The following is a 17,269-nucleotide window of genomic DNA, read 5'->3' as shown; positions in this document are numbered from 1 at the left end:
GTTAAAAAAAAAAAAAAAAAAGGCTAGGCGCGGTGGCTCAAGCCTGTAATCCCAGCACTTTGGGAGGCCGAGACGGGCGGATCACGAGGTCAGGAGATCGAGACCATCCTGGCTAACATGGTGAAACCCCGTCTCTACTAAAAAATACAAAAATCTAGCCAGGCGAGGTGGCAGGCGCCTGTAGTCCCAGCTACTTGGGAGGCTGAGGCAGGAGAATGGCGTAAACCCCAGAGGCGGAGCTTGCAGTAAGCTGAGATCCGGCCACTGCACTCCAGCCTGGGCGACAGAGCAAGACTTCGTCTCAAAAAAAAAAAAAAAAAAAATAGAAAAAACTTAAAAAAATATATAATAAATGCAAAACCTACAAAATTGTCAAAAATTGAACAGGAGGTTTACCACCACCACCCCCTCCCACCAAAGGCCCAGGTGGGCAGAGGAGTACAGAGGCACTCTTTTGTGGTTGGGGAAGGAAAAAACAGCAGAGAAAATGAAAGCTACTGATCAATGTTGTGGCTGTGGGTACCTGAGACATCTGGCATAAATAGTGCTCACTTTTCCCACCTGAATCACAATACAATAAATGACATTTGGAATCACTGCACTGAGCTAACTACTGCAAAAAAAAAAAATTAATAATGAGGTTATTTTTCTGATATGCCTGCTCATTGTGACAAATAATTGCAATGCCAAGGCAGGGCTCCAAATTAGCCACTTGCTGCAATTTTAAAATACATCAATCCAATATTTTGCTCTGCAGACATGCTAATTTTACCAAAGTTCCCCAGTTTTTTGTTTGTTTGTTTGTTTGTTTTTTGAGACGGAGTCTCACTCTGTCACCCAGACTGGAGTGCAGCAGCGTGATCTCAGCTCACTGCAGGCTCTGCCTCCCGGGTTCATGCCATTTTCCTGCCTCAGCCTCTTGAGTAGCTGAGACTACAGGCGCCCGCCACCACACCCGGTTTTTTGTATTTTCAGTACAGACGGGGTTTCACCGTGTTAGCCAGGATGGTCTCGACCTCCTGACCTCGTGATCCACCTGCCCCGGCCTCCCAAAGTGCTGGGATTACAGGCGTGAGCCACTGCGCCCGGCCAGTTCCCCAGTTTTCTACAACAGTATCTTTGTAAGAAGATTCAAAGAAAAGCTAATAATGGAATCTAAAAACCCTAGAGGGAGCAGTCTTTCTAGATCAGAGACGGTTATCCACCATCTCCTCCTAGAATATTCCTTCCCTCATTTTAGTAAATATAAAGTTTTAAAACAGTAATAAAGCACAACTAGTTGACTATAAAAGCACGTGATTTTAAATGAGAAAGGGCCGGGTGCGGTGGCTCACACCCATAATCCTACCACTTTTGGAGACTGAGGCGGGAGGATCACTTGAGGCCAGGAATTTGAGACCAGCCTAGGCAACACAGTGAGACCCCAACTGTATTAGTCCATTCTCATGGTGCTATAAAGAACTGCTCAAGACTGGGTAATTTACAAAGGAAAGAGGTTGAATTGACTCACAGTTCCGCATGGCTGGGGAGGTCTCAGGAAACTTATAAACATGGCGGAAGGGGAAGCAAACATGTCCTCCACACAGCAGCAGGAGAAAGAAGTGCCAAGCAAAGGGGGGAAAGTCCCTTATAAAACCATCAGATCTCGTGAGAACTCACTCAATGTCACAAGAATGGCTTGAGAGTAACCACCCCCATGACTCAACTATCTCCCACCAGGTCCCTCACGCGACACATGGGGATAACCGGAACTACAATTCAAGGTAAGAATTGGGTAAGGAAACAGCCAAACCATATCACCATCTCTACAAAAAAAAATAAAGTAGGCATGGTGGCACACACCTGTAGTCACACACCTACAGGTAAGTGTGTGTAGTAGGCACACACCTTCTCAGGAGGCTGAGGTGGGAGGACTGCTTGAGCCTGGAAGTTTGAGGCTACAGTTTGAGCTATGATTGCGCCACTGCACTCCAGCCTGGGTGACAGAGCAAGACTCTGTTTTTCCCTGAAGTCTCTTTCTCCTGTTCTGCAGAAGGGAGTTGAGGCTGTGCTACCTCTGTTCTCATCTCACCAGCAAAAACTCCACAATTGTTTTGTCTCTTCTTTTTTCTACGTTCTCACCAAAGACCTCTTCTCACTTCCCTCACTCTTGTAGTGGGCCTAGATTTGGGAGTTCACAAAGAATCAGGATCACAATCATAATTATAATCCCAGCTGGCCTTGCGTGTCCTAACCAAGGACTAAGCACTGTATCTGCCTCACACCAGTACTGTCCCACAGAACCTTTCTCCACAATGGGAAGTTCTCTTCTGTGCTGTCCAATGCCATAGCCACCAGCCACCTGTAGTTATCAAGCCCTTAACATATGGCCAGTGCCACTGAAGAACGGAAGCTCTCATTCTAAAACACTTACATCTGAGCAGCCACAGGGAGCTAGTGGCTACTGTACTAGATGGCACACGTGTGGACCCTCACAAGACTGTAACTATTCTCCCCATTTTACAGATAAACCAAGTCTTGCCTGGTGCAGTGACTCATGCCTATAACCCCAGCACTTTGGGAGGCTGAAATGGGAGGATCTCTTGAGGCCAGAAGTTGGAGGTTGCAGTGAGCTGTGATGGCACCACTGCACTCTAGCCTGGGCAGCAGAGCAAGGTCCTGTCTCTTACAAAAAAAAAAAGAAAAATGAGAGGGAGAAAGAAAAACATGAGTCACATTCATCTCTCCAGCTTCTAAGAGGAAGCGTCAGCTCTGGGCTTGTTCTACTACAGCCTGGGTTAATCAGGGATGCCTCATGACAATACACAATTATGTTTAAGATAAAGAAAAACTTTCAAGTGCTCATGATTCTTTTAAATAAATTAAAACCAGCAACTGTTCACACGCAAGAGCTTTAGTCATCTTCCAGTTTAAAAACAGGTTTATTACATAAAAGCAGACTAACCCAGATCATCCTAAAAATTTCCAGCATAGTTCTCCAACACTACGAATTTCAAGTAGTAACAATACCAGCTTAGACTTAAATAAACCAGATTTCTCTCTAAAGCATCTCCATCCACCATAAAAAAGTTATTTTGAGCAACAAAGATTTTTTAAATCCAGTAAATTCTAGACATGCCATGTTAAGCAGCCACCACTTTGAGGTCCTGCTTTGAAACCTTACCACCTACCATTAGTCAATCTGATGATAACCAAATTTACAAAGAAATCTGAAACAATGAAGCAATTCAGTGTGAGAGGGCACACCACTGTGACCCCTCACATCCCTTTGGGTAAATATTATCACCACCACCCTTTTTAATCATGGAGTTCTAAGCCCAGAGGTCGAGTAACTGACCCAGGGTCCTTAAGCTATTCCAGTGGCAGCCAAAGCTTCACACCCAGATCTCACTACAAAGCCCAAGTTCTTCCTACAACACTGTGTTCCAGCTAGGATTGGTTGATGAATTTTACCCTCAAACGAAAAAGTTGGATTATTTCTATATGTCCATTTACAAGAACTTTTTTGAGAACTCATTTGTTTACTGTTTCAGAACACTGGACGTCCCTTATTTACATGACAGTGTCTTTTTAAAATTATATCTACAGCTGTTATCTAAGTGACACAATACACAGGGGCCAGAGAGGGCCCAAGGACTCTAAATTTTTAAGAGTATTTGCAGGAACACTCAGCACACTGATTATCATCAAAACTGTAACGATTTGGTAACTTCAGTGCTAATCAGCTACAAAACTGTTGGACAGACTTCCTATTACTGTTTAAATGAGCACATTTAGTTAACCCCAAAATATCACCAAGTAAAAGTAATTACAGCAATCCCAACCAAAGTCAAATTTCAAGACTTACAGCTATAAATCTTAATTTGCATAGAAAGCCTGTTGAAAATAATTTTCTCAGAGGCTGCTAAACACAGTAATTCATACTTTAGAAAGCATTTCCTTTAGTTTAGAAATCTTTTTCAAGATACAAGTCTGTTTGTTTAATCTAAAACAAGAGGCTCGGTTTCACAAGCTGCCGTTTAATCAGTAGCTGAGTCCCACTGGTTTCACGGGCTTCCGTGAGGTCCTTTATCTGGAGCTGCTAAAAGCTTCCTCTGTACTCTGTGACCTAATACGCTGCAGAACAATAGAACTGGGTTTCCTTGTCTCACCACTATCCTAATATTAATAAGAAAGTGTGAGCTTGGAGAAATTCATTCACATATACAAGATCTTTCTTTATTTCTAGTCCCCGTTTATGATGTGAATCTTGAGGATCTTGGAAAAGGTACATCCATGTTTTCGAAGAGAAGAATGATCTGATAACTATGATCTGGGGAAAAGAACTGAACTGTAATCTTAGTTTGGCAATTTCACTGGGTGTGAAAACAGTGAACTTTCTCCCTTTACATAAAAGCTTCCTAGAGAGGACCAGCAAATCTTAGTCTACGTAACCACCAAGGGCTCTTGCAGAAACACAGATTCTTAGGAAAAGAGGCTCCCAGACAGGGCGGAGGTGGGGGCATAAGGGCATCCTAGCCCAAAGAAGAGGCCCAAAATAAAGTTCACCCAAGAAATACCTTCGTGCCTGATGGGCAAGTACAATCCATATATTTACATAGCTTTCTTAGGACTGAATGAGAAAATACCTTTTTCAACTTCTGAGCCTAGCAATGAGTCCAGATGATGAAGACACCATAGATAAATGATCTTCAGTTCAAAAGCTGAATTTCAGTTAACTGCATGCTTTCTCTAAGGCACCATTAAGTTGGATAGACTGATCAGGCCTCAAGTAGAAAGAAGAACAAGCAGGTGAAAGACCCTATAAAATGGGTCTATACTTATTTGAAAGTGTCTAGTTCTATCTTCATAAGGAGTACAGGTTCCTGGATCAGCAGAGGCTTTAGTTCTGTTTTCGGCATGTAACTGCTCTTTTATCTACCATACATGGTCAAGTGGGATTCCTCTTTTTTAACCAGCGAGCTCACTAGTCAGGATTGGCTCCAAGGTTTTTTTAAAATCTTGGTCTAACGTATCTTGATCAAGAACGCACCTCAGTTAACGAGGATCAATAAGCTCTTTCGGATGGAGAGATAAACCCCTGAATCTACGTCTGATTGTGCATGTTTCTTTCTTTCTTCTTTCTTCCTTCCTTCCTTCCTTTCTTTCTTTTTCTTCCTTTCTTCCTTTCTTCCTTTCTTTCTTTCGTTGCCCAGGCTAGAGTGCAGTGGTGCGATCTCGGCTCACTGTAAGCTCCGCTCCCTGGGTGCAAGCAATTTTACTGCCTCAGCCTCGCAAATAGTTGGGATTACAGGCTCCCGCCACCACGCCTGGCTAATTTTTGTATTTTTAGTAGAGAGGGAGTTTCACCACGTTGGTCAGGCTGGTCCCGAACTCCTGACTTCAAGCAATCCACCCACCTCGGCCTCCCAAAGTGCTGGGATTACAGGCATGATCCACTGCGCCCAGTCTGACTGTGCATCTTTTCCACAGACTTTAACCCTAGGTACCCACTATTCATATGCAACACATCAAAACATATACACCTATCCTACAAAGATCAGAATATGAAAGGAAAATTCATAGCAAAAGTTGCTACAAATTACCAAATAATTCCCTACGCTTTATCTATGTCAAGATTTGATACCTCTATTTACAGATTAACTTTTCTGATTGCTTTGTTCTACAACACCCCAACAATACTCGGTTTTTTATAATTCATGACACCATAGAATTGTAAAAGAATGGAATAAAAACCATGTAAGAAGTGTACAGGCGGCCAGGCGCAGTGGCTCACGCCTGTAATCCCAGCACTTTGGGAGGCCAAGGCAGGTGAATCACGAGGTCAGGAGTTCAAGACCAGCCTGGCCAAGATGGTGAAACCCCATATCTATTAAAAATATAAAAATTGCCAGGCGTAGTGGCAGGGGCCTATAGTCCCAGCTACATGGGAGGCTGAGGCAGAGAATTGCTTGAACCCAGGAGGTTGAGGTTGCAGTCAGCCAAGATCATGCGGATGCAGTCCAGCCTGGGCGACAGAGCAAGACACCGTCTCGGGGAAAAAAAAAAAAAAAAGTGTATTGGAAGACATAGGTTCCTATAAAGAATCGATATTTCAAAATATAAAAAATCCAATTAAGCGTAAAGTCATCTGGAAACTTCTTGAATCCCCATCACATACTCTTTACCTACAACACTATACTAGCGCTAATTTTCAGTATCTTTAAATATCAACATCATCATCCTTCCACATAATCTTTCATTATTTTCCAGGTACTTTCTGTGACTCTTACCAGTGTTGCCTATACACATCTGATAACATTCACTCTTATCTATCAGATCAGAAAACAGAATTCACCTCACAAGTATTTGATCTAAGGCAGTGACAGAAATTTAGTGCTACATTATACGGTACAATGAGGACATTTAACGTTCAACTAAAGGGCACTCAATGACAAACCCTGATGTAGCTCTGGAAGCAATTACATGTAGCTTTCATCGCAGATTTGTTTGAAAAATATGTCTTTACTGGAGACAGTACATCCACATTCTGTACCCAATTAACATTATTCCAAAATAACTCTTGACCTCAAGAGTATTCCAAAACAGTTACAAGACTTGAAATGAAATGGAAAAAAAAATCATACAACTAGAGGTATCTAAGACTTGGGTTTGGGGCTCCGCCTACAATGAAGCTGTGTCACCTTGGGTAGGTCATTTGACCCAACACCCGCAGTATTTCCTACTACATAACAAAGAAATTAGTCTAAATTTTCTTTAAGGTCTCTTCTAACTCTAATATTCTATGAATGTATGAAAGTTCAATCTTTCCCCATTTCAAAGATAATGGCGGCAGGCAATAATGCCAAGTTAGCCTACATTTTTTTTTTTTTCCTTTTTAGAAAAATGACACAACTTGGGATGTCTTCTTGGGTTGAAGTTTTATTTAGGAAAATAAACCCCAAATAAAAACGATGTTGAGAAAATGGGGGGGGGGGGAAGAAAATCATACACTGACGTTAGCTAAAATAGAAACTTCCATCACCCTTAAGCCAGTTTGTCAATAGTTATTCAACGCCTGCTACTCTAATCACTGGCTTCCTAAAATAGAAATATTTATAGTTGTTTCCTTCTCATCCCCGGACATACATTCCGAATAAAAAGCACAGAGTCTAAAATCAATTTACAACTTCAGAATAAGTTGCAAGGAGCGAAACAAACTCCGCACAGCTCGCCAAGTCATTTGCATTTAAGTACGATTAGGGTTAAGAAACGGTTCTTATTATGAGATGCGAGAAAAACGCACAAGAGGCAGGTGACATCTGGAAAGGGAAGCTGAACTGCCAGGAAGCGATATAAGCTGAGAACCTTAAGGCAACAGGTCCAGGGCCGGGACCGCAGCCTATCCCGGGAGGGGTCAGTGGCTGTCACCTCGCCCGCCGCCCTCCCCAGCCCCGACGACGTAGCCTCGCCCCCGCCCCCCCATCCCACGCCCCTGCGGCAGAAATCTCCCTAATCACTCACCTCCCTGGGCTTCCCGCCCCCGGCAGGCCCTCCGATCCCTCGGCGCCGAGGCCGGCCCGGCCCTGCTGTCCCCTCCCCCTCACGCCGAGGACCCCGCAGCCCCGTCCCCGCAGCCCCGTCCCCACCGCGGGCCCGCTCACCTGCACCTGTTTGCGGAAGTGGCGCGGCCCCGGCACTGCCAGCGAACAGGAGGACCAGCAGCAGCAGCAGCAGCCGCCGCCGCAACGCCGGCGGCCCCGGCATCTCGCCCACGGCGCGGCTCCGGGGCCGGCTCTCGAGTCGCCTTCCGTCCGTCCGTCCGTTCGCCCGTCAGTCGGTCCTGCCTCCCTCCGCTGCCTCAGCGGCACCCGCGCCGGCTGCTCCCGAGCACGCGTTGCTTCTGCCAAACCTCGGTCCGGCTCCCGGTCCGCACCTGCTGCTCCAGTCGCAGAAACACCATCCTTCCCGCCTGCGCCGCCGCCGCCGCCTCTCAACAGCAGCAACGGCAGCAGCCCTGCGGAGCGGCGGGCCCGGGCAGCCGCGCTCCCGCCGCCATGATGGGCTGCGTCATGTGACGTAGCGCGGGGGCGGGACGTCGAGATGGACAGGGCGGCCAGCCACTCGTCAGTCCACACCGGCCCAGGAGGCCCCGCCCATCATCCTGAAGGAGTGAGCGGTGGCGGCCGGTGCGCCCCCTGCAGACGGAAGAGTGCGTGGGCAGCAGGTAACACCAACAATTATTTTAAATTGAAAAATACAGGAAAATGTAAAGAAAACCATGACAATCATCCTGATATTTTTTCTAAGTGTTTTATAACATGCAAAAATAGGCCTGTCTTGTCTTCTGCCTTTTTTTTTTTACTTGTCAGAGCTGTTTTAGGCTCTTCTCCTTAAGTTGACCTACACATCCTCTCAGCCATCCAACAGCTTTGGGCTTTTCACTTGAATTGATCAAGAGGAGAATGCTTCTCCCAGCATCACCCACTGACTCACCTCCTGAGCTAAAGCTGTTGCCTCTTGTCCACCTGGCACACACTCTTCCTTTCGTCTGTCGAGACTCAACTGACATATGACTTCATCCATGACTCTCTAGGAGAAATGACTGTCATCTCCTTAATGCCTCGCCCTGGCCCTGTATGGACTGCTATCCCAGCTGCTGTGTCCTATTGACCCGTGATTGTAAGCTCCCTGATTCAGCTGGGGGGAAATCCCTGGTGCAGGACCTGAGTTGGAGCAGACCCAGGTCTTTAGACCTGGGTCTAAAGCAATGGTGCATAGTCCTGGTCCCAGGTACCAGGGCAGAGCAACTCCCAGGGGTGGCCTTCTCCCCACCAAGAGTTGAGGTGAGAACACAGTCCTGCAGAGAGGATAGAGAAAGCACTCTCCAAACACAAGTAATATAGTGGTCAGAGCCATGGGGGTTGGGAAAATGCCAAGCTTTTCTGGAGAGGCGCTGTGGTTCAGTGTGTGCATGAGAGGAGCTGATTTCAATCTTATCAGATGGGACTTTGCCACCTGGCAACAGGGTAACCTCCCCAATTCTCCAAACTCCCCAAATGTCCATCCTAAATGACAGCTGTCGGTGATGTTAACACAGCACTGGACACACAGATGATGCCCAGGGAATATTTGTTGGATGATTGAAGCAAGCCAATAAATATCTAATGAGACAAACAGCTGGAACGAGAAACATTGAATTTAAAAAGTCCATGGCTTGGCCGGGCGTGGTGGCTCACGCCTGTAATCTCCGCACTTTGGGAGGCCAAGGTGGGTGAATCACTTTAGGCCAGGAGTTCGAGACCAGCCTGACCGACATGGTTAAACCTCGTCTCTACTAAAAACACAAAAAATATTAGCCCGGCATGGTGGCACGTGCCTGTAATCCCAGCTGCTTGGGAGGCTGAGGCAGCAGAATTGCTCGAACCCAGGAGGCGGAGGTTGCAGTGACCTGAGATCGTATTACTGCACTCCAGCCTGGGCGACACAGCGAGACTCTGTCTTAAAAAAAAGTTCACGGCTTTCTGCTGATTCTTTGTGGAATCAGTAAGGAAGGCAAAGGTCTAGGAAAGAGACACAACCACCCTGTTGTACTTCTACTTCTTTTTTTTTTTTTTTTTTTGAGACAGAGTCTCGCTCTGTCACCAGGTTAGAATGCAGTGGTGCAATCTCAGCTCACTGCAACCTCCGCCTCCTGGGTTCAAGAGATTCTCCTGCCTCAGCCTCCGGAGCAACTAGGACTACAGGCGCGCACCATGCCCAGCTAATTTTTGTATTTTTAGTAGAGACGGAATTTCACCATGTTGGCCAGGATGGTCTTGATCTCTTGACCTAGTGATCCGCCCACTTCGGCCTCCCAAAGTGCTGGGATTACAGGCGTGAGCCACTGCGCCCGGCCTATACTTCTACTTCTGTCAGGAAGCTTCTCACTTTGAGTACAAAGAAGCCAGGGACACCCACACTGTGTACTGTGAGGAGACTCGTGGCTGCCTGCCACGGTGCTGGCCTAAGGAAGGCCTTGCCTGATAATCCTGGGAGTGGTTATTTACAACTAAAGTGCACTCAACAGCACATCGGACCACAGTCCCAAAGTAGATTTCGCTATTATTTGAGCAAGCCCAAAAGTTAAAAAAAAAAAACACAAAACTTCTTTTCCTGTTTCACAGAACAGGGGTTATAGTATATATCCCACAGAGGATGTCTAAAGGCAACCTTTGCCCCACCACCCACCTCACCATCTATGCCTTTATCCAATACTTGAAGACCTCCAGTTAGAGATGTTATTACACAAACAAAAACCTGTTGGCTTGTTTAGTTTCACCTAGAAGTCAGAAAACAGCCTTTGGTGCCCGCCACCATGACCGGCTAATTTTTTTTTTTTTTTTTTGTATTTTTAGTAGTGACGGGGTTGCATCGTATTCGCCAGGATGATCTCGATCTCCTGACCTTGTGATCCGCCCACCTCGGCCTCCCAAAGTGCTGGGATTACAGGTGCGAGCCACCATACCCGGCCGCTTTTTTTTCTTTTTTGAAACAGGGTGTCGCTCTGTCACCCAGGCTGGAATGCAGTGGTGTGATCTTGGCTTACTGCAACCTCTGCCTCACAGGCTCAAGTGATTTTCCCGCCTCCACCTCCTGAGTAGCTGGGGTTATAGGTGCCCGTCAACACACCTGGCTAATTTTTGTATTTTTAGGAGAAACGGGGTTTCACCATGTTGACCAGGTTGGTCTCTAACTTCTGACTTCAAGTGATCTGCCCACTTCAGCTTCTCAAAGTGTTGAGATTACAGGCGTGAGCCACTGCGCCCAGCCCTTTATAGCCATTCTTGCAAGTGCCCACTCTCTTTCAAGTTTTCCTTCATGCCAAGCCATCACTTGGAAGACCCTCCTGCCAGTATCTGTCGTGCCAACAAGCTCTGGTTAAGGCCTGGATGCTGAAGGATGTGGAGTCAGCTTAGTATTGGATGAGCACTTCTGGAGCTCTGGCACCTAGCAGATACTCTAAAGGTTCACAGAGCTCAGCTGGATCAAATGGGGCACCCAGGAGGCCCTGTTGGTGGGGTCCTGGAGCTGCTGGTGCCAACTCATGAAAGCCAATTGTTAAATGTTCAGGAATTTTGCACACTGGTTGTTCAACACAGCCATTGTTAAAATTTAAGTTATAGGCAGTGGCTTACACCTGTAATCCCAACACTTTGGGAGGCCTAGATGGGTGGATCACTTGAGGTCAGGAGTTCAAGGCCAGCCAGGCCAAAATGGTGAAACCCCATTTCTACTAAGAATACAAAAATTAGCTGGGCATGGTGGCGGACTCCTGTAATCCCAGCTACTCAGGAGGCAGAGGCAGGAGAATCACTTGAACCCGGGAGGTGGAGGTTGCTGTGAGCTGAGATCACGCCATTGCACTCCAGACTGGGCAACAGAGTGAGACTCTATCTCAAAAATAAATAAATAAATTATGTAAACGTATAATTAAACTATATTAAAAACAAAGGTCATGAGGGAAGCGTTTTGATATGATTTGGATTTGTGTCCCCACCCAGTCTCATGTGTGGAGATGTAATCCCCACTGTTGGAGGTGGGGCCTGGTAGGAGGTGATCAGATCATGGGAGAGGTTTCTCATGAATGGTTCAGCACCATCCTCTTGGTGCCGTTCTTGTGATGGTGAGTGAGCTTTGACGAGATCTAGTTGTTTAAAAGTGTGTCGTACCTCCTCCCTCTCTCTCTCTCTCTCGCTACTGCTCCCACCATGTGAGATGCCTCACACCCCCTTTGCCTACTGCTATCATAGTAAGTTTTCCGAAGCAAGCCGAGCGGATTCCAGCATCATGCTTCCTGTACAACTTGCAGAATCGTATGCCAATGAAACCTCTTTTCTTTATACATTACCGAATCTTGGGTATTTCCTTATAGCAATGCAAGAATGGACTGATAGTTTTGAAGAATGGAAGGCAAGAAGAACCCTGGCAAAATTGTCCACATAAACTTCTTCAGAACTCTAGGAATTTGCCAAAGGTTTGCAATATCATGAGTCAATTTGTTAAAGAAAAATGGCTGAGGCCAGGTGTGGTGGCTCACACCCGTAATACCAACACTTTGGGAGGCCGAGGTAGGAGGATCACCTGACCCTGGGAGTTTGAGATCAGCCTGGGCAACAGAGTGAGACCCCCATCTCTACTAAAAATAAATAATTAGCCAGGCACAGTGGCACATGCCTGTAGTCCCAGCACTTTGGCAGGCTCAGGTGGGAGGATTGCTTGAGCCCAGAAATTTGAGGCTGCATGAACTGTGATTGCACCACTGCACTCCAGCCTGTGCTACATAGTGAAAGCCTGTCCCTTAAGAAAAGAAAAATGGCCAAATCTCATAAGAACAATGAGCTTCATGGAATTTTTATTTGCCCTATTTCCATTCTTCTGTCCCCACCTCTGTGATAGCCTTGAAAACCAGCAGCTTCACGACCATGGGAACTGTGGAAATAAGCAGCCTAGCAGCTACCAGATGGGGCAGAATAGGTTTGGAGTGCCCCCAAAACCTGTATCCCCAAAGAACTGTGACTATCTGAGCTATCTGGCAGCTCCCTGGAAAGGCACTATTTTCAGGGCTTTTTTTCATTTTGTATGACTCAGAAATGCCTCAGTGCAAACAGTCCTATCCTGTTTGTTGAAAATAGTCAGTGACAACTGTTTAACATTACAATTGCCTGAGCCAGTGATACCAGTTGGCTGATGAAAAACTTAAAACTCTAGGGAATAATATGTCAGTGGGAGCTTTGAAAAGATCCACCATATTCTTGGAAATCTAGAAAGCCATGTGCATGTACAAGGCTATGAACGTGGCTAAGAAATACATGAGAAGGCCCTCGTTTCTCATTCCTAGCTGATCATGAGGCTGTGCAAACAGAAAGTGAGGACTAGGGGAGAATTTTAAACTGCCAGAGCATCAAATGCATGCTCCAACACACAGAGACGCTTAGCAAAACCAGGGAGACATATTGGTTCAAAGAATTTAAGAAGGACAGGTGCAGTGGCACACGCCTGTAATCCCAGCACTTTGGGAGGCCAAGGTGGGCGGACCACCAGAGGTCAGGAATTTGAGACCAGCCTGTCCAACATGGTCAAAACCCATCTCTACTAAAAATATAAAACTTAGCTGGGCATGGTGGCACGCGCCTGTAATCCCAGCTACTCGGGAGGCTGAGGCAGGAGAATCACTTGGACCCAGGAGGTGGAGGTTGCAGTGAGCCAAGATCACACCATTGCAATGCAGCCTGGGCAACGAGAGTGAAACTCTATATCAAAAAAAAAAAAAAAGAATTTAAGGAAATCTCTGTAGTCATTAGCTGACCACTAAGCTAACGAAACAGAGACTTTGGTGCCCATTCACAAATTTTTCAAAATACAGAATTAAACCAGGAAAGCCCCTTTAAAAATGAATGATGGCAGCAGCAGCAATAACAAACAGCAACAACAATGCAAACCCTGGGGAAGGGGAATATCAGGACAAACTGATTTCCAGAGTTACCACATTATGCAATTTTAAATGTCCAGTTTTCAAAACATGGTTACAAGACAGAAAAAGAAACAAGAAAACATGCTTCATACACAGGATGAAAAATTAGACAACAGAAACTTTTCCTGAGGATTCTGTATTAGTCCATTTTCATGCTGCTCGTAAAGAGATACCCACGGAGACTGGGCAATTTACAAAAGAAAGAGATTTAATGGCCTGGCGTGGTGGTCATGCCTGTAATCCCAGCACTTTGGGAGGCTGAGGCGGGCAGATCATGAGGTCAGGAGATCAAGGAGACCATCCTGGCTAACACAGTGAAACCCCGTATCTACTAAAAATACAAAAACAAAATTAACCAGGCGTGGTGGCAGGCGCCTGTAGTCCCAGCTACTCAGGAGGCTGAGGTGAGAGAATGGCGTGAACCTAGGAGGTAGAGCTTGCAGTGAACTGAGATGGCGCCACTACACTCCAGCCTGGGCAACAGAGCAAGACTCTGTCTCAAAAAAAAAAAAAGAAAGAAAGAAAGAAAGAGATTTAATTAGACTTACGGTTCCATGTGGCTGGGGAAGCCTCACAATCATGGCAGAAGGCAAGGAGGAGCAAATCCTATCTTACATGGATGGCAGCAGGCAAAGAGGGAATGAGGAAGACACAAAAGCAGAACCACCCCAATAAAACCATCAGATCTTGTGAGACTTATTCACTACCACAAGAACAGTATGGGGGAAACTGCCCCCATGATTCAATTTTCCTCCACCAGGTCCCTCCCACAACACATGGGAAGTACAATTCAAGATGAGATTTCAGTGGGGACACAAAGCCAAACCATATCAGATGCTGAGAAGTTGGACTTAATAGACAAAGACTTTAAATTATAATTATTATAATTAAATAATAATTATTATTATAAATATGTCTAAAGAATTAAAGGTTGAAAAACAATAAAGACCTCAATAAATGGAAAGATATCCCATGTTTCTGGATCAAAAGACAACATTGTTAAGGCAATACTCTCCAAATTGATCTGTAGATCTAATGTGTTTCCCATCCATTCCATCTGGATTCTTTTCAGAAATTGAGGAGCTGGCCGAGCGCGGTGGCTCAAGCCTGTAATCCCAGCACTTTGGGAGGCCGAGACGGGCGGATCACGTGGTCAGGAGATCGAGACCATCCTGGCTAACACGGTGAAACCCCGTCTCTACTAAAAAATACAAAAATCTAGCCGGGCGAGGTGGCAGGTGCCTGTAGTCCCAGCTACTCGGGAGACTGAGGCAGGAGAATGGCGTAAACCCGGGAGGCGGAGCTTGCAGTTAGCTGAGATCCGGCCACTGCACTCCAGCCTGGGAGACAGAGCGAGACTCCATCTCAAAAAAAAAAAAAGAAAGAAAAGAAATTGAAGAGCTGATCCTAAGAGTCATATGGAAATGTAAGGGCCCCAGAATAGTCATAACAATCTTGGGCAGGGTTCAGGAGACATAGTTGGAGGATTCACATTTTCTGACTTCAAAATGTATTCCAAAACTATAGTAATCAAAACAGTGTGGCACTGGCATATATACATCAAACAATAGAATTATGAGTCTACAAATAAATCTTAAGATTGACAGTCAATTGATTTTCAACCAGGGTGTAGGACAATTCAATGGAAAAGCATAGTGTCTTACAAAATGCTGTGAGAACAGTGGATATCCACATGCTAAAGAATGATGATGATAGGCCCCTACCTAATATCATGTACAAAAAATTAACAAAAAATAGGTCAAGAACCAAATGCAAAAGCTAAAACTATGAAAATCTTACAAGAAAATGTAGGCATAGATCCTTATTACTTTCGATTAGGTTTGTTTCAGAGATAGGATACTATAAGCACAAGCAAACAAGGAAAAATAAATAAATTTGGCTTCAAAATTTAAAACTTTTGTGATTCAAAGAGTACAACCAAGAAAGTAAAAAGATAACCCCCAAAATGAAAGGAAATATGTGAATTCAGGTATAGGATAAGATACTTGCATCTAGAATACAGAAAAAACTCTTACAAGTAGGCACAGCAGCACATGCCTATAATTCCAGCTACTTGGGAGGCTGAGGCAGGAGGATTGCTTGAGCCTGAGAGTTCAAGACCAGACTGGGCAAATAGCAAAACCCCATCTCAGAAAATAAAATAAATGAAAAATAAGAAAACAAACAAAATACCTCCCAAATAAAACAAATACCAAAAATAAAAAATAAAAAGAACAAAAAGAACTCTTAACAACTCAATGACAAGAAGACAAATAGCCCAATTACTTTTTTTTTTCTTTGAGACAGAGTCTGACTTTGTCACCCAGGCTGGAGTGCAGTGGCACAATCTTGGCTCACTGCAACCTGTGCCTTCTGGGTTGGAGTGATTCTCCTGCCTTAGCCTCCCGAGAGGCTGGGACTACAGGTGTGTGCCACAGCACTCAGCTAATTTTTGTATTTTTGGTAGAGACAGGGTTTCGCCATGTTGGCCAGGCTGGTCTTGAACCCCGGACCTCAAATGATCCACCTGCCTCAGCCTCCCAAAGTGCCAGGATTGCAGGCATGAGCAACTGTACCCAGCCAGCCCAATTAAGAACTAGGCAAAAGGGTATGAATACACATTTCTTCAAAGAAGATATACAGATGAACAATAAACAAATGAAAAGATGCTCAACATCATTAGGCATCAGGAAAATGCAAATCAATGCCACTTCATGCACAATAGAATGGTTTTAGTTTATAAAAAGACAGGTCTAATTTTTAAAATATAAGACACAAGATTGGTGAGAATGTAGAAAAGTTGGAACTCTCATGCATTACAAATGAGAATGTAACATGGTATGGCTGCTTTGGAAAACAGTCTAGTAGTTCCTTAAAATGTTAAACACAGAGGTACAATATTACCCAGCAGTTCTATTCCTGGTATATACCTAATAGTATTGAAGATGTATGTCTATATAAAACCTTTTCCACAAATGTTCATAGCAGAATTATTTATAATAGCCCAAAGGTAGAAATAACCCAGATGTCCATCAACTGATGAATGGATTAGCAAAATATGGCATATCCTTAAAATAGACTATTAGTCACCAACAAAAAAGGGAATGAAATACTGATATGTGGTACACCATGGTAAAGTTTAAATATATCATGCTTAGTGAACAAAGCCAGTCAGAAAAGACCAAATACTGTATGATTCAAATTTTATGAAATGTCCAGCATAGGCGAATCCATACAGACAGAAAGTAAGTTAGTGTTTGACAGACGCTGAAGAGGAAAGGGAATAGATTAGTGATTACCTAGGGCTGACAGGATGGGGAAGAAATGAGGAATGATTGCTAATGGGTATGGAATTTCTTTGGGGGATAATGAAAATGTTCTAAAATTTATTGTAGTGATGGTTCCACATATCTGTAAATATATTTAAAACTATTGAATTGTACTTCAAAAAAAGGGAGTTCATTACCTGTGCACACAACTACTTAAAAAAAGAGAATATTGACAAAGAGATAGCAGTTACTTTAAAAAGAACCAAATACAAATTCTGGAGTTGAAAAGTACAATAACTGAGATTTAAAACTCACTAGAAGGACTCAATAGCAGATTTGAGCTGACAGAAGAAAGCATCAATGAACTTGAAAATAGGCAAATTGAGATCATCCAGTCTGAGGAGTAGAAAGAAAACCAAATGAATAAAAATGAACAAAGTATGGTTGGGGTTGGGGGGAGTAGCCTTACCAACCTCAAGTGTAGAGAAACCTGACAAACTCTCCCTCA

The 17,269-nt window shown here is 44.6% G+C and overlaps 1 protein-coding gene across 1 annotated transcript in view; it reads right to left on the bottom strand.

Annotated features, from left to right (window-relative positions):
• LMTK2 (lemur tyrosine kinase 2) overlaps positions 1 to 8,063 on the bottom strand; it is a 110,462-nt gene extending 102,399 nt beyond the window's left edge. The window contains exon 1 of the mRNA XM_023192006.2: positions 7,644 to 8,063. Coding sequence (XP_023047774.1) covers positions 7,644 to 7,746 — 103 coding nt within the window. The 5' untranslated portion in view covers positions 7,747 to 8,063. The remainder of the gene's footprint in view (positions 1 to 7,643) is intronic.
• Positions 8,064 to 17,269: the final 9,206 nt, after the last annotated feature.

The sequence above is a fragment of the Piliocolobus tephrosceles genome, chromosome 8 (assembly GCF_002776525.5).
Source record: "Piliocolobus tephrosceles isolate RC106 chromosome 8, ASM277652v3, whole genome shotgun sequence".
NCBI lineage: Eukaryota > Metazoa > Chordata > Mammalia > Primates > Cercopithecidae > Piliocolobus > Piliocolobus tephrosceles.
This window is presented reverse-complemented; position numbering and strand designations above follow the sequence as displayed.